We start from the raw sequence: 14,572 nt of genomic DNA on the forward strand, positions 1-14,572 counted from the left end.
TGTGTACGTCTGGAAAGCTCCTGACGTATACGTTAAAAAGCGCTTCTTTGTTAGATGAAGGCCAAAAGATTGTCTTTTTGGCATCCGTCTGGTTGGTAAACATTAGTATACTGCAAAAAAAAAGCTATGGAATAGCATAGTAGAAAACGATATTCCATCCTGAGGAGTCAAGTAATAAAGACATACTTTTTTTTTTAACGCTATGAGCTTTTCAATAGCTTTTTATGACATATACGTTAAACGGATACCATTTTAGTCTATGATGATGGATGACACTGTCCGCTATCCATACAAGAACTTGGCACTCAGGTTTGTGGTGAAAATAAGTTCTAATTTTTATTATGCAATTCACTTATGAATGTTTACGGCCACATTGGTCCTTCATCAGATAATTTGGATTACTCAACAACAAACCGAATATAACAAATCTTCAAGATTCGGTGTACTGCTCTCATACACAACGTCCGTTGCTGTATTGAATGGAAGGATTTTGCGTATGAGAGCAGTACACGGAGTCTTGAAGATTTGTTATATTCAATTTGTTCCTGAGTAATCCTAATTATCTGATGAAGGCCTAATGTGCCCGAAAACGTTCATAAGTGGATTGCATAATAAAAATGACAACTTATTTTCACCACAAACCTGAGTGCCGAGTTCTTGTATTTATATTGAGGAGTAAAATCCTACTCGAGCACCACTATTCGTCGGAGTGGCGTATATTTCCTAGATACTGTGTATCCATTACAGCCTCTGTTTAACATATACATCGGGAGCTTTTCCTGGCATATACGTTAGACACAGACAAATATGTGATCTAAATATACAGTGCTGTGCAAAAGTTAGAGGCAGTTGTGGAAAAATGCTGCTAAGTAAGAATGCTTTATAGTTCTTTTTATCAATTAACAAAATACAAAGTGAATGAACAAAAGAGAAATCTAAATAACATCAATATTTGGTGTGACCACCAATAGACTTTAAAACAGCATCAATTCTTCTAGGTACATGGAATATGTAGGATCATAGTCAGGTGTATGATTAACCAATTATAGCAAACAGGTGAAAATGATCATCATTTTCATATGTAGGTAGAATTAATTTAACACAGCCATTAACGGTAACAGAAACAGCTGTGTGGGAGGCTTAAAACTGGATGAGGAACAGCTGCAAAGGTGAAGTTGTGGAAGACAGTTTCATGTCACAGGTTCACAATGGCAAGACTGAGAATAGCAACAAGCAAGAAGACTGCGGCTTCAAGATGTGCTGATCAAGATCTTTTTAAGAAGCACAAAGAAACGGGCAACGTTGAGGACCGTAGGCGCCATGATTGGCCACAGGAAGTTAGTGCAGCAGATCAAACACACATCATGCATGCATTTGGAAGATGTCCAGCAGTGCCATTAGCTCAGACGTGGAAACATGGACAAGCGACTCAACTATGCACAAAAACATAGGAACTGGGGTGCCGAAAAATGGCAGCAGGTGCTCTGGACTGATGAGCACCTGGGGCTGGAGAGCCGAAGGGCTGGAGAACGGTACAATAATGAGTGTCTGCAGGGCACAGTGAAGCATGGTGGAGGTTCCTTGCAGGTTTGGGGCTGTGTTTCAGCAAATAAAGTTGGAGATTTGGTCAGGATTAATCGTGTTCTCAATGCAGAGAAATACATGCAGATACTTATCCATCATGCAATACCATCAGGGAGGTGTCTGATTGGCTCCAAATCTATTCTGCAGCAGGGCAACGACCTCAAACATACAGCCAAAGTCATTAGGAACTATCTTCAGCGTATAGAACAAGGAGCCCTGGAAGTGATGATATGGCCCCCACAGAGCCCTGTGTTAGGAAACGTCCGTCCCTTTAAGATTGCCATGACTATTAGTCTAGCTTCTGGGCGGCTCTGGTTTTAGTTGAAGAGCCTATCTCACTTCTCTGTCTTTCTTCCTATCAGATTAAAGGTGTAGTATTTAAATCTTGTTTGCCTCTGTGTTCTTTGCTTGTGATTCTCCTTGTTTGCATGTGTTTGATCAAGCTCCTGATTATACCCTGTACCTTTGACTATTTTAACTTTTGGAACTGGACCTTGGCTTGTGTCTGAATTACCCTTTGCCTACTGATTTGGACTCTCTGCAATACATGATATCCACCTAGCTTTGTAATTTGGACTTTCTGTTTACCCTCAGACTGTCTTATCTGCTCTGGTATTGCCTGTATTGCACTTCTTACGCTTCTAACGCTGAATTTTGTTAAAACAACTTGGGTTCTATGCTGCAAAGTCCAACCTGCCTTGCGGTGAGCTCTGGCGAAAACCATAGAGTAACCTTAGATTCTGTTGATTAGAGTTGTGACGGATTTGCGGTTGCAGATTTATTTGCTCGCTCATTCCTGACAGTCTCCAGCAGCCTTTGGGGAATCGCTCACCTAGCAATTCCATAAACTTCCACCCTGGGAATTGCTCAACTGGTGATTTCATATCACCCTCATCTCAACATCATCGAGTCTGTCTGGGATTACATGTAGAGGCAGAAGGATTTGAGGAAGCATACATCCACAGAAGATCTGTGGTTAGTTCTTCAAGATGTTTGGAACTACCCTCCTGCAGAGTTCCTTCAAAAACTGTGTGCAAGTGTACCTAAAAGAATGCTGTTTACTGATGCTGTTTTAAGGGCAAAGGGTGGTCACACCAAATATTGATTTAATTTAGATTTCTCTTCTGTTAATCCACTTTTTATTTTGTTAATTGATAAAAAAAAAAAAACTGCAGTATTTTTCATATGGCTAGCAGACATGTAAACCAATATTTTGTATCAAAATGTGGCACACATCTCTAAAAAATACTGAAATACTCTTCAAAACTGTTGAGGTAATTAAAATGGAATTGTGAAGAATGTTGCTAAGTTAATCTTATATTTTTGTGAATTTTATTTCAAAACTGTCTATTCATTTCAAATCCGATGTAAAAAATAATTTGTATCCATGAATTGGACATTCCATTATTCTTCCATATTAATTATAATGCAATAACAGATACAGTATTTCACCTAATATTTTACTACTGTTTATTAACTAGATTGAGAGATTAACCCAACTTTTCCCACTCTCTCAAATCTCTCCTTGTCCTACCTTTGTTACCTGCTTGTCCACTGCCCAAAGGTTTGGCAGTTCTAAACCTTGTTGGGAGAGGCATAACCTGAAACTGGACAAATATGCCACTTATTGTAATGCTGTCCTTCTATGTAGGAAACAAGCTGTTGGCCCCCCTGAGGTAAAACTGCATCCTCTGCACCACCTATATAGTGACACATAACTTTTTCTCTACGCCATTTATAGTGCTTACCTGTAAGTAGTTTGCTAAATGCATTGACAGAATGTCATCATTTGAGCAGCGTAACAGCGTGGCCCCCATGTTGGAAGTTGTATTGTGCAGATCAAAGACAAAATCAAATAGATGTGATCCATATATCTGATTCAGTTCTCTTGCACGCTTAACCTCATAAGGATCACTCTCAGATTCTGGTGAGCTAAAAGAACATATAGTTGATCATCATGTGTCTTAATGTGCTCAATAATAGATAAAGCAAATACAGCGAACAAAAAACAGAGATCCATGCATCAAAAAAAAATCTAATAACAGTGCTTTACAATGTCTAAATAATAATTAGGGACCTTAATCCTAGGGTGCCAGGCCATCTGTGGCGTCCCGTTCCACCGTACAGTTCTCATACCCCTAATACCAGCCCAGGCTGTTACCATTATATCACTGGTATGCCGGGAACACACAGATCATGAGGCGTTGCAATACATTTTACAGTTTTAAAATCTCAGAAAAAGCCAACTACAGACCCTAGAGCTTTCACCAAGCTTCTAGAAAAGTGGTTCATCATAAGACATTCTCTAATACAATAGCCTCACCTTAGTACTTCATGTGAGAAGCAGCGATTAAGGTCCCTGTCAATGTACCGCACACATTTCTCCACAGCAAGTGGATTTGCTAGGCATGGTTCAGCCATAAAGGTTTTCCTGTGCAATTCAGAAGGATCCTTCAGCCAGTGTTTAGCCAGAGTGACACCTGACATCTCATTTCCATGTGTACCTCCAAAGATGACCACACGGGAGACAGGGGAACACCGGGTGGGGGAGCTCATAACTTCTTTCTGAAATACATCAAAACATATTTACTAAATCATGGTAAATACATGTTACACTGTGCCTTAATTTATAATAAAGCTTTACTAATAAAATCTTCTCTAAGGGCTCTGGCTGGGCCACTGAAGGACATTTACAGTGTTGTCCCTAAACCACTCCTGTGTTGTCTTGGCTGTGTGCTTAGGGTCATTGTCTTGTTGGAAGGTAAACCGTCGGCACAGTCTGAGGTCCAGAGCACTCTGGATCAGGTTTTCATTAAGAATATCTCTGTATTTTACTCCATTCATCATTCCCTGAACCCTGACCAGTCTACCTGACCCAGCCGCTGACAAACACCCCCACAGAATGATACTGCCACCACCATGCTTCACTGTAGGGATGGTATTGGACAGGTGATAAGCAGCGCCTTCTTCCTCCAGACATGACGCTTAGAATTGAGGCCAAAACGTTCAATCTTGGTTTCATCAGATCACAGAAGCCTGGTTCTCACAATCTGAGAGTCCTTTAGGAATTATGGAGGCCACTGTGCTCTTGGGAACTATCACACATTATGGGCTTAGATACGGGACCCCAGCACACAGTATGACACATGGTAGGATTAGATACAGCAGCTCAGCAGACAGCATCACACAATATTAGATTAGATACATGGCTCAGCAGATAATATTACACATAATGGACTTAGATACAGGACCCAAGCAGACAGTATCACACATGATAGGATTAGATACAGGGCCCCAGCTGACAGTATCACACATGATGGGCTAAAATACGGGACCCCAGCAGACAGCTTAAAGCATGATAGGATTAAATGCATGGCTCAGAAGACAGTATCACATATGATAGGATTATATGCAGGACCCCGGCAGACAGTATTACTATACCTCCCAACCGTCCTGGATTCAGCAGGACAGTCCCAGATTCCGGGGAGTGTCCCGCTGATCCGGACGGCCGGTGGTTTGTCTCTCGGACGCTGTGAAAAACACGAGTATGAGCAATTTACGTCTGAAATTCCGGAGCTCCATAATTTCAGCCGTATCGGACGCTGCTGTGTGAACATACCCGAAGGGCTTATTCAGACGAACGGGATATACATCTGTGCAACGTGCGTGATTTTCACGCGCGTCGCACGGACCTATATTGGTCTATGGGGCCGTGCAGACATGTGCGTGATTTTTACGCAGCGTTGGTCCGCTGCGTAAGTCATGATATGTCCGTTCTCTGAGCGTTTTTCGCGCATCACGCACCCATTGAAGTCAACGGGTGCGTGAAAACCACGCATGCCACACGGAAGCACTTCCGTGCGAACAGCGTGATTCGCGCAACAGCTGTCAAAAGGATGAATGAAAACAGAAAAGCACCCCATGCTTTTGTTTACAAACATACAAACAGAGTGTCATAATGATGGCGGCTGCGCGAAAAGCCGCGCATCATATGCTGATGCCACACGGAGCTGTTAAGTGCCTTTTGCGCAGGCAAAACGCTGCGCTTTTTGCGTGCGCAAAAAGCACACGCTCGTGTGAATTTTTATTTTTTTTCTATATACCGTTTGAGTAGTGGATTGATTTGCTTTGCTCCTTATCCATTGCTCATTTGTACTTATCTAGGCTACTCAGACAGTAAGTACTGAAAGGCCCCACCTAAAGGTGCATAAAATCCTAGGGTATGTTGTATCTAGTTAGCTTCAGCTGGGATCATAAACTGGATAGGTGCCCAACAACATTTTGGTTACCATCGACATAAATGGTTATATATTAGTACATGAAATACAATGGGGCTCCCTATTTCATTGTGGAAAAACTACTCATCTGTAAATTCAGCTAAGGGTATGTTCACACGCAGTGACTAAAATCGTCTGAAATTACGGAGCTGTTTTCAGATGAAAACAGCTCCTGATTTTCCGATGTTTTAGTAACAACCCACGTTTTTCGCGGCTTAATTTACGAGAGAGAGAGAGAGAGAGAGAGAGAGAGAGACCTCAAGGAAATTATCTAGGGGTATAGTGAGCATTTTGACAGCACAGGTTTTTTACAGAAATTATTGGAAGTAGGCCGTGAAAATTAAAATCAACATTTCTTCAAAGAAAATGTAGGTTTAGCGATTTTTTTTCTCATTTCCACAAGGACTAAAGGAGAAAAAGCACCGCAAAATTTGTAAAGCAATTTCTCCCGAGTAAGACAATACCCCACATGTGGTAATAAATGGATATTTGGACACACGGCAGGGCTTAGAAGGGAAAGAGCGCCATTTGGCTTTTGGAGCTCAAATTTAGCAGGAATGGTTTGAGAGGCCATGTCACATTTACAAAGCCCCTGAGGGGACAAAACAGTGGAAACCCCCCACAAGAGACCCCATTTCGGAAGCTACACCCATTGAGGAAATTATCTAGGGGTATAGTGAGCGTTTTGACCCCACAGGTTTTTTGCATTAATTATTGGAAGTAGGCTGTGAAAATGATAATCTAAATTTTTTCAAAGAAAATGTAGCTTTAGCTAATTTTTTCTCATTTCCACAAGGACTGAAGGAGAAAAAGCACCACAAAATTTGTAAAGCAATTTCTCCCGAGTAAAACAATACCCCACATGTGGTAATAAACGGCTGTTTGGACACACGGCGAGGCTTAGAAGGGAAAGAGCACTATTTGGCTTTTTGAGATCACATTTAGCAGGAATGGTTTGCGGCGGCCATGTCACATTTGCAAAGCCCCTGAGGGGACAAAACAATGAAAACGCCCAAAAAGGGACTCCATTTAGGAAACTACACCTCTTGAGGAATTCATCTAGGGGTGTAGTGAGCATTTTGACCCCACAGATGTTTCATAGAATTTATTAGAATTAGGCAGTGAAAATAAAAACAGTCCTTTTTCTTCAATAAGACGTAGCTTTAGCGCAAATTTTTTCATTTTCTCAACAAATAAAGGAAAAAAAGAACCCAACATTTGTAAAGCAATTTCTCCCGAGTACGGCAATACCCCATATGTGGTCATAAACTGCTGTTTGGGCAAACGGCAGGGCTCAGAAGGGAAGAACCGCCATTTGGAGTGCAGATGTTGCTGGATTGGTTTCTGGGCGCCTGTGGGCCCAAAACAGTGGAAACCCCCCAGAAGTGACGCCATTTTGGAAACTACACCCCTCAATGCATTTACCAAGGGGTGTAGTAAGCATATTAACCCTGCAGGTGTTTTGTAGAAATTAGTGTTCACTCGATGTTGCAGAGTGAAAATGGGATTTTCTCTAATTATTATGCGGTGTTTCCCGGTTTTAGAAACACCCTACATGTGGCCCTAATCTTTTGCCTGGACATATGACAGGGCTCAGGAGTGAAGAGTACCATGCGGAGTGGAGGCCTAATTTGGCGATTTACAAAGTATTGGTTCACAACTGCAGAGGCTCAGATGTGAAATAATAAAAAGAAACCCGAGAAGTGACCCCCATTATGGAAACTGCACCCCTCAAGGCATTTATTAAGGGGTGTAGTGAGCATTTTCACCCCACAGGTCTTTTCCATAAATGAATGCGCTGCGGATGGTGCAAATAAAAAATTTATATTTTTCCCTAGATATGCCATTCAGTGGCAAATATGTCATGCCAAGCTTATGACGCTGGAGACACACACCCCAAAAATTGTTAAAAGGGTTCTCCCGGGTATGACGATGCCATATATGTTGAAGGAAACTGCTGTTTGGGCACGCTGTAGGGTTCAGAGCCGAGGGAGCACCATTTGGCTTTTGGAGAGCGGATTTTGCTTGGTACTATATTTGTTTGAGTATTGCTGGTGTTTCCGTTTATAATGTGGGGGTACATATAAGCGGGGCGGAGTATATAAGGGGCATAGTCAGGTGGTATAAAAAAAATCCATAGATGTGTGTTACGCTGTGAAGCAATCCTTTCCGCACAGGCCAGTGTCGCACTGATAAATGGTGTCATTTCTTATCCCCCTTTTGGTCCACACTCCGCACCTTTTGTAGTTTGGGGAATTTTGCTGGGAAAGTGTTGTCCTGGTATAATACGGGCACCGTCGCTTCCAGCGGATATGTTTGGGCTCTCCCCTTCCTGGTTCCCTAATTTTCTGTCCTTGATAAATCGCCTCTTGAAACAGAAGAAATGTTCCCCTCGGGCACAACTGAATATTTTTTTATTTCCTGACTTATTGGAGCCATAACTAATTTTATTTTTCATAGACGTAGCGGTATGAGGGCTGGTTTGTTGCGGGACGAGCTGTAGTTATTATTGGTACCATTTTGGGGTACATGTGACTTTTTGATCACCTTTTATCCTATTTTTTGGGATGCCAGGTAAACAAAAAAACGCAATTCTGGCACAGCTTTTTTAGTTTTTTTTATACAGCGTTCACCATGCGTTATAAACTACATGTTAACTTTATTCTGCGGGTCAGTACGATTCCGGCGATACCTAATTTATAGCACTTTTTTATGTTTTACAACTTTTTGCACAATAAAATTACTTTTGTAAAAAGAATGTATTTTTTCTGTCGCCAAGTTGTGAGAACCATAACTTTAATTTTTTTGTCGACGGAGGTGTATGAGGGCTTGTTTTTTGCGGGACGAGCTATAGTTTTTATAGGTACCATTTTTGGATACGTGCGACTTTTTGATCACTTTTTATTCTAATATTTGTAGGGCAAAGTGACCAAAAAACAGAAACGCTGGTAAAGTTTTTTACGTTTTTTTTTTACGCTGTTCACCGCCTGCAATAAATAATATAATATTTTGATACCTTAGGTCGTTACGGTCGTGGCGATACCAAATACATATGGTTTATTATTATTTTTCAATAATAAAGGACTTGATAAGAGTAAAAGGGTGATTGTGTTTTTTTTGATTACTTGAAACTTTTATTGTTTTCAAACTTTTATTTTTTGCACTTTTTTTTTACACTTTTTTATACTTTTTTCACACTTTTCTTCAAGTCCCACTAGGGGACTTGAAGGTCCAACGGTCAGATTATTTTTTTTCTAATACATTGCACTACCTAAATGCACTATGCACTATGTAAATGTACGGCATTTTGCGGGAAGTCAATGCTTTCCATGACGTACATTTACGGCAAATGTCGGGAAGGGGTTAAATATCGGGCGCCAAATATAACGGCACCGATATCTAAATAACGGAGGAGGGTAGAAAAAAAATGTAAAGTGCCCCAGGGTTTGTGCAGCCCTGCCTATTACATGCTACACTCAGCTGCACATGTATGGGGAGGTGAAAGGTTCTCTTTAAGTCATTATTTGATCATAATAATCAACATATTACAGGGATTCCACTCCAGGAGGAGGCCCTTACGTCACTGTACACGGACGTCAGGGTCTCCTCATAGGCAACGCTCTGGCTGGGAATTACACTCCTGAACAGGAGCTCATTCTAATGGTGGAATCCCTGACCAGAGCATTGGCAACGCTCTGGCCAGGGATTCAGCTCCGGGAGGAGCCCATGATGTCATTGTCCATATATGGACAGTGACGTTAGGGGTTTTGAGATGCTAGGGGACCGGAAGTTCTTTCATGCCGTCACAACACTTTGTCATGTGACCGGCTCTGCTTTACTCTATGTAATCGAAGTACTACTGCTATAGTAAGTACATGGAGTACAGCGGGGCCAGTCACATGACAAAGAATCATGTGGTCAAGAAGGAAGACTGTGCAACTAGATTGGGGGGACCGGAATGTATATTAGCAAGTGTACTCACATACTGCAGTGAGTATACTGCTAATACTTTTCGGTCCCCACATAACCCCTTTAATTATTTTCTCATCTTTATACAGGCCCTTTTAAACATACATTTACATGACATATGCTTGTCTTAGGGTATGTTCACGCAGCTTATTTTGAGCGTAAAAGCCTTGTATTATGGTCCAAAATACACTTGAAATAAGCCTGCAAACATTTTCCTATTGATTTCAATGCGAATTACTGTGCTGTTCACATGAGGGGTATTTTTACACTGCTGAATTCCTCGTAAAAAGAAGCCTTGTAAAAAGAAGTAGCATGTCACGTCTTGAGGCATTTTTGGAGTTGAATTTCCCTTGACACTGAAAAAGCGCCTCAAAACAAGCTTCAATTTTTTTTTAAAAAGCTTCATTTTTAACTTCAAAAATGCCTTGAAAACAGCCTCGTAATTTTCAGCCACTTCTATTTGTACGTGAGAACACACCCTCGGACACCATGGTAAAAAAACAAAAACAAATATCCCTTATCTACAATTCTGCTTCGCTGGCTTAATCATTGCCACTTAAATCTGAGTCATGCAAGATTGGCATTCAGTGTAACGTAATGGCAGAGCACATGCCCTGCACGGCTTACCACTAACTTGATGCTGGTCATACCCTCAGCCAGACCTCAGGATTTTCTTTAGTTCTGTGTGAATTAGTGGGTGGAATAGATCGGAGTAACTGCTTCCTGATTCTCTCGTCTTCTTCCCTCCCCTTTAAACCTTGAACACATTTCTGTAAAAGTGCTGAATCAGTGCTGCAGTTTATGGAACACGGTTTATGGAGTCATGTGTGCCTCGAAGCATGCAGCTAACATTACTACTACACGTCCTGCAGATCACGATGTAGAAACCTTATATATAGCCTTCTTCCATTCACATATACACAGCACTGATAGTAGCATTGGTGGCGATCTGCATAACATTTCCACTGCCAGACGTTGGTGCCAAAGTTTAAGGCTGGGTTCACACTGAGTTTTTTTTTTGCAGGAGGAAAATGTGCCTCAAAATTCCGTTTGGATTTTCCTGTGCCTGCACGCCGTTTTTTGCCTGCGGCCATTGAGCACTGCAGGCATAAAACACCATGAAATACGCTTTCTCTGCCTCCCATTGATGTCAATGGGAGGTCAGAGGGGTAAACGCCCACAGATAGGGCATGTCCCATTTTCCCGCGAGCCGGTTTTTCCGCTCGCGGGGAAAAAAAAACCATCTCCGCCTCCCATTGAAATCGATGGGAGGCATTTTCAGCAGTTTTTTTTTTTTTTGGCATGGTTTCCGCATAAAAAAAAAAACTCCACGTGAACGGGCCTTAAGGGTATGTGCACTCAAAAACACGGAGCGGTTTTCAAGGGGAACCAGTTCAAGTTTCAGAAGTTTTTTTAAGCCACTCACGTTTTTCACAGCTGTTTTTCTAGTTTATGGAAAAACGGCTCCAAAAACCTCCCAAGAAGTGACATGCACTTTTTTTTCACGGCCCTTTTTCAAACCGGCCGCGTAAAAAAAAAACTGCCCGTCAGAACAGAATGCCGTTTTTCCCATTGAAATCAATGGGCAGATGTTTGGAGGCATGGTCTCAGATATTTCAGCCATTGACAGCCCGAAAAACAGCCAAAAATAAGCGGTGTGAATATACCCGGATGCACACAACCGTGGCTTTTTTTTTGTCCACATGCTATCTGCAATTTTGCAGCTAGAACACAGACTTATCCATTTATGTGTCCGCGTGCGTGCGTGCGTGCGTGCGTGCGTGCGTGCGTGCGTGCGTGCGTGCGTGCGTGCGTGCGTCCACAAGTCCATTCAGCAAAAACTCAACATTCCTCTTTTTTGTGGGTCTGTGAATACGCTACGGAAGGTTGTTTGCGAATAACTGGATTGCCAATACAGCCAACCGATCATGTTTTTGCAGGCGGCAAAATCACCACGGTCGTGTGCACTGGATTTGAAATAAAAATTTGATTAATTGCAGAAATTCAGCTTTAATGGGGTTTAAGAAAAATATTGCAGTAAGGCCTTATTCAGACAAACGGGAAATACGTCCGTGCAACGCGCGTCGCACAGACCTATATTAGTCTATGGGGCCGTGCAGACATGTGCGTGATTTTTACTCAGCGGGAGTCCGCTGGAAAAAGTCACGACATGTCCGTTCTTTGGGAGTTTTTCGCACATCACACACCCATTGAAGTCAATGGGTGCGTGAAAATCACAGGCCACACAGAAGCACTTCAGTGATTCGCGCAGCAGCAGTCAAAAGCATGTTTGCAAACAGAAAAGCACCACGTGCTTTTCTGTTTACAAACATCCAAATGGAATGTCATAATGATGGCGGCTGCGCGAAAAGCACACAGCCGCGCATCATATGCTGCTGCCAGACGGAGCTGGTAAGTGCCCTTTACGCAGGCAAAACGCTGCGGTTTTTTTGCCTGCGCAAAAACGGCACGCTCGTCTGAATCCAGCCTAACTATTTCAGAATTGCAGATATTCCTTTTACACAGTCCCTTTTTTTTTTTTTTTTTCAAATGGCTCAAAAGTAAATTGGACAATTGACTGCTATGCCGTTTATGGCGTGTGGCCTATTCTTAAATGAAAAATTAAGACGATAAAAGGGGAATTTCCCAACCTTTGTAGGCCAGTTTTATTTCTTAGCCATTTTACACCAGCCTTGCCACTTTTGTTTAAAGAGGCTCTGTCACCAGATTTTGCAGCCCCTATCTGCTATTGCAGCAGATAGGCGCTGCAATGTAGATTACAGTAACGTTTTTATTTTTAAAAAACGAGCATTTTTGGCCAAGTTATGACCATTTTCGTATTTATGCAAATGAGGCTTGCAAAAGTACAACTGGGCGTGTTTAAAAGTAAAAGTACAACTGGGCGTGTATTGTGTGCGTTACATCGGGGCGTGTTTACTACGTTTACTAGCTGGGCGTTCTGATGAGAAGTATCATCCACTTCTCTTCACAACGCCCAGCTTCTGGCAGTGCAGCACTGTGACGTCACTCACAGGTCCTGCATCGTGTCAGCACCAGAGGCTACAGTTGATTCTGCAGCAGCATCAGCATTTGCAGGTAAGTAGCTACATCGACTTACCTGCAAACGCCGATGCTGCTGCAGAATCATCTGTAGCCTCTGGTGCCGACACGATGCAGGACCTGTGAGTGACGTCACAGTGCTGCACTGCCAGAAGCTGGGCGTTGTGAAGAGAAGTGGATGACACTTCTATACACAACGCCCAGCTAGTAAAAGTAGTAAACACGCCCCGATGTACGCACATAATACACGCCCAGTTGTACTTTTGCAAGCCTCATTTGCATAAATACGAAAATGGTCATAACTTGGCCAAAAATGCTCGTTTAAAAATAAAAACGTTACTGTAATCTACATAGCAGCGCCTATCTGCTGCAATAGCAGATAGGGGTTGCAAAATCTGGTGACAGAGCCTCTTTAAAAGGGTGTGTGGCTTCCCATCACAGCCTAACAAGTTTATTATAATTTGCACCAGACCACTGGTCTAAACTATAGCGGAAATCTACACCAGATGTGAGCTGGCTTGTATTTTACTCTGCTGGGTGTAGCAAAGCAAAGGCACATGCCAGTTCCTGTGCCAGGCTTTGGTTTATTGCATGTGATAGGCAACTGAAGTACTTGGAGGAAACCCAGGCAAACAAGGGGAGAAATACAAACTTCATGCAGATGTTGGCTTTGTTTAGATGGCTTTGCCAGGTTAGTGGCTTATATCTGTCTATACGCTCCATTCCTTATGCAGGCCGCGTTAACCCAATACAGCTCTGATAGTTTTGTTTGTGAATTATTTTTTTGCAAAACACCAGGAGTGGATCTCAAAAGAAACAGACTTATTGCTTTTTCCTGTTTTGGATACATACCAATGTTAAATTGAACAGATAGTGGTGATAAAGTCAAATTCACACTAGGCATTTCTGCTACACTGAAGGGGATACATCATAGTCAGTGAAAGTACACTGAACGAGAGGGGCATCGACATAGCTAGCACTAAGTTGGACATTTAAAAAAAACAAAACACAATCCTGAATCAACCTAGTTATAGTTTCTTTTTAATGCAGCAAATTCTCAAACAAATGCACAGCACCTGATGTTATCTGCTCATCTTCAAAAATCTTAACCCACGTGTGAAAACTGAATATTTCCTTGCCTTTTTATAGCTGCTGACCATCCGGCATGCCCATACCAGATTGCGATATTGTGCTAGCTCAAAAGGTGCTAACCCTTGCGCCAAGCTCAAATCCTGATCGCTTGCGTCAGTAATGCTTTGACTCTCACTCAAACTGCATGAACACAAGTGTATTGTGCCATTATACGGTACTGACCCTGGAGCAAAGTGCAAATATTTCATTCTTCTGATGTGCTGCTGTATACAACCTCTTGTGTTTCAGGGGACTGTACGCCATCAGCAAGGAGAACATTGTATCGATCATGTTATTTATAGACCGCTTGCTACATCAACTACTGACAGACAATGACAAGCAGGGGTCATACCTCATAGTAACACAAGTCTCCTAAGGTAATATTCTTTGATGTACAGAACATTGGGGTAAATTTACTGTTTCGTCTGCATATAAATAGTGTAAAAATACCCCCCCAGAAAAATGCACTGCAATGTGGCTAATTTTATTTTAGGCTAATTTAAGAATAGGTGTTAGCGCCTCACTTGACAAAGTATGTGTTATGGTGTAAA

At 42.0% G+C, this 14,572-nt stretch overlaps 1 protein-coding gene across 1 annotated transcript in view; it reads right to left on the reverse strand.

Annotated features, from left to right (window-relative positions):
- LOC142741019 (N-acyl-aromatic-L-amino acid amidohydrolase (carboxylate-forming)-like) overlaps positions 1–10,522 on the reverse strand; it is a 45,902-nt gene extending 35,380 nt beyond the window's left edge. The window contains exons 1-3 of the mRNA XM_075850426.1: positions 10,458–10,522; positions 3,908–4,149; positions 3,333–3,516 (exon numbers count right to left, since the gene is read on the reverse strand). Of these exons, the coding sequence (XP_075706541.1) occupies positions 3,333–3,516; positions 3,908–4,149; positions 10,458–10,478 (447 nt within the window). The 5' untranslated portion in view covers positions 10,479–10,522. The remainder of the gene's footprint in view (positions 1–3,332; positions 3,517–3,907; positions 4,150–10,457) is intronic.
- Positions 10,523–14,572: the final 4,050 nt, after the last annotated feature.

This window comes from Rhinoderma darwinii, chromosome 2 (genome assembly GCF_050947455.1).
Source record: "Rhinoderma darwinii isolate aRhiDar2 chromosome 2, aRhiDar2.hap1, whole genome shotgun sequence".
NCBI classification, from domain to species: domain Eukaryota; kingdom Metazoa; phylum Chordata; class Amphibia; order Anura; family Rhinodermatidae; genus Rhinoderma; species Rhinoderma darwinii.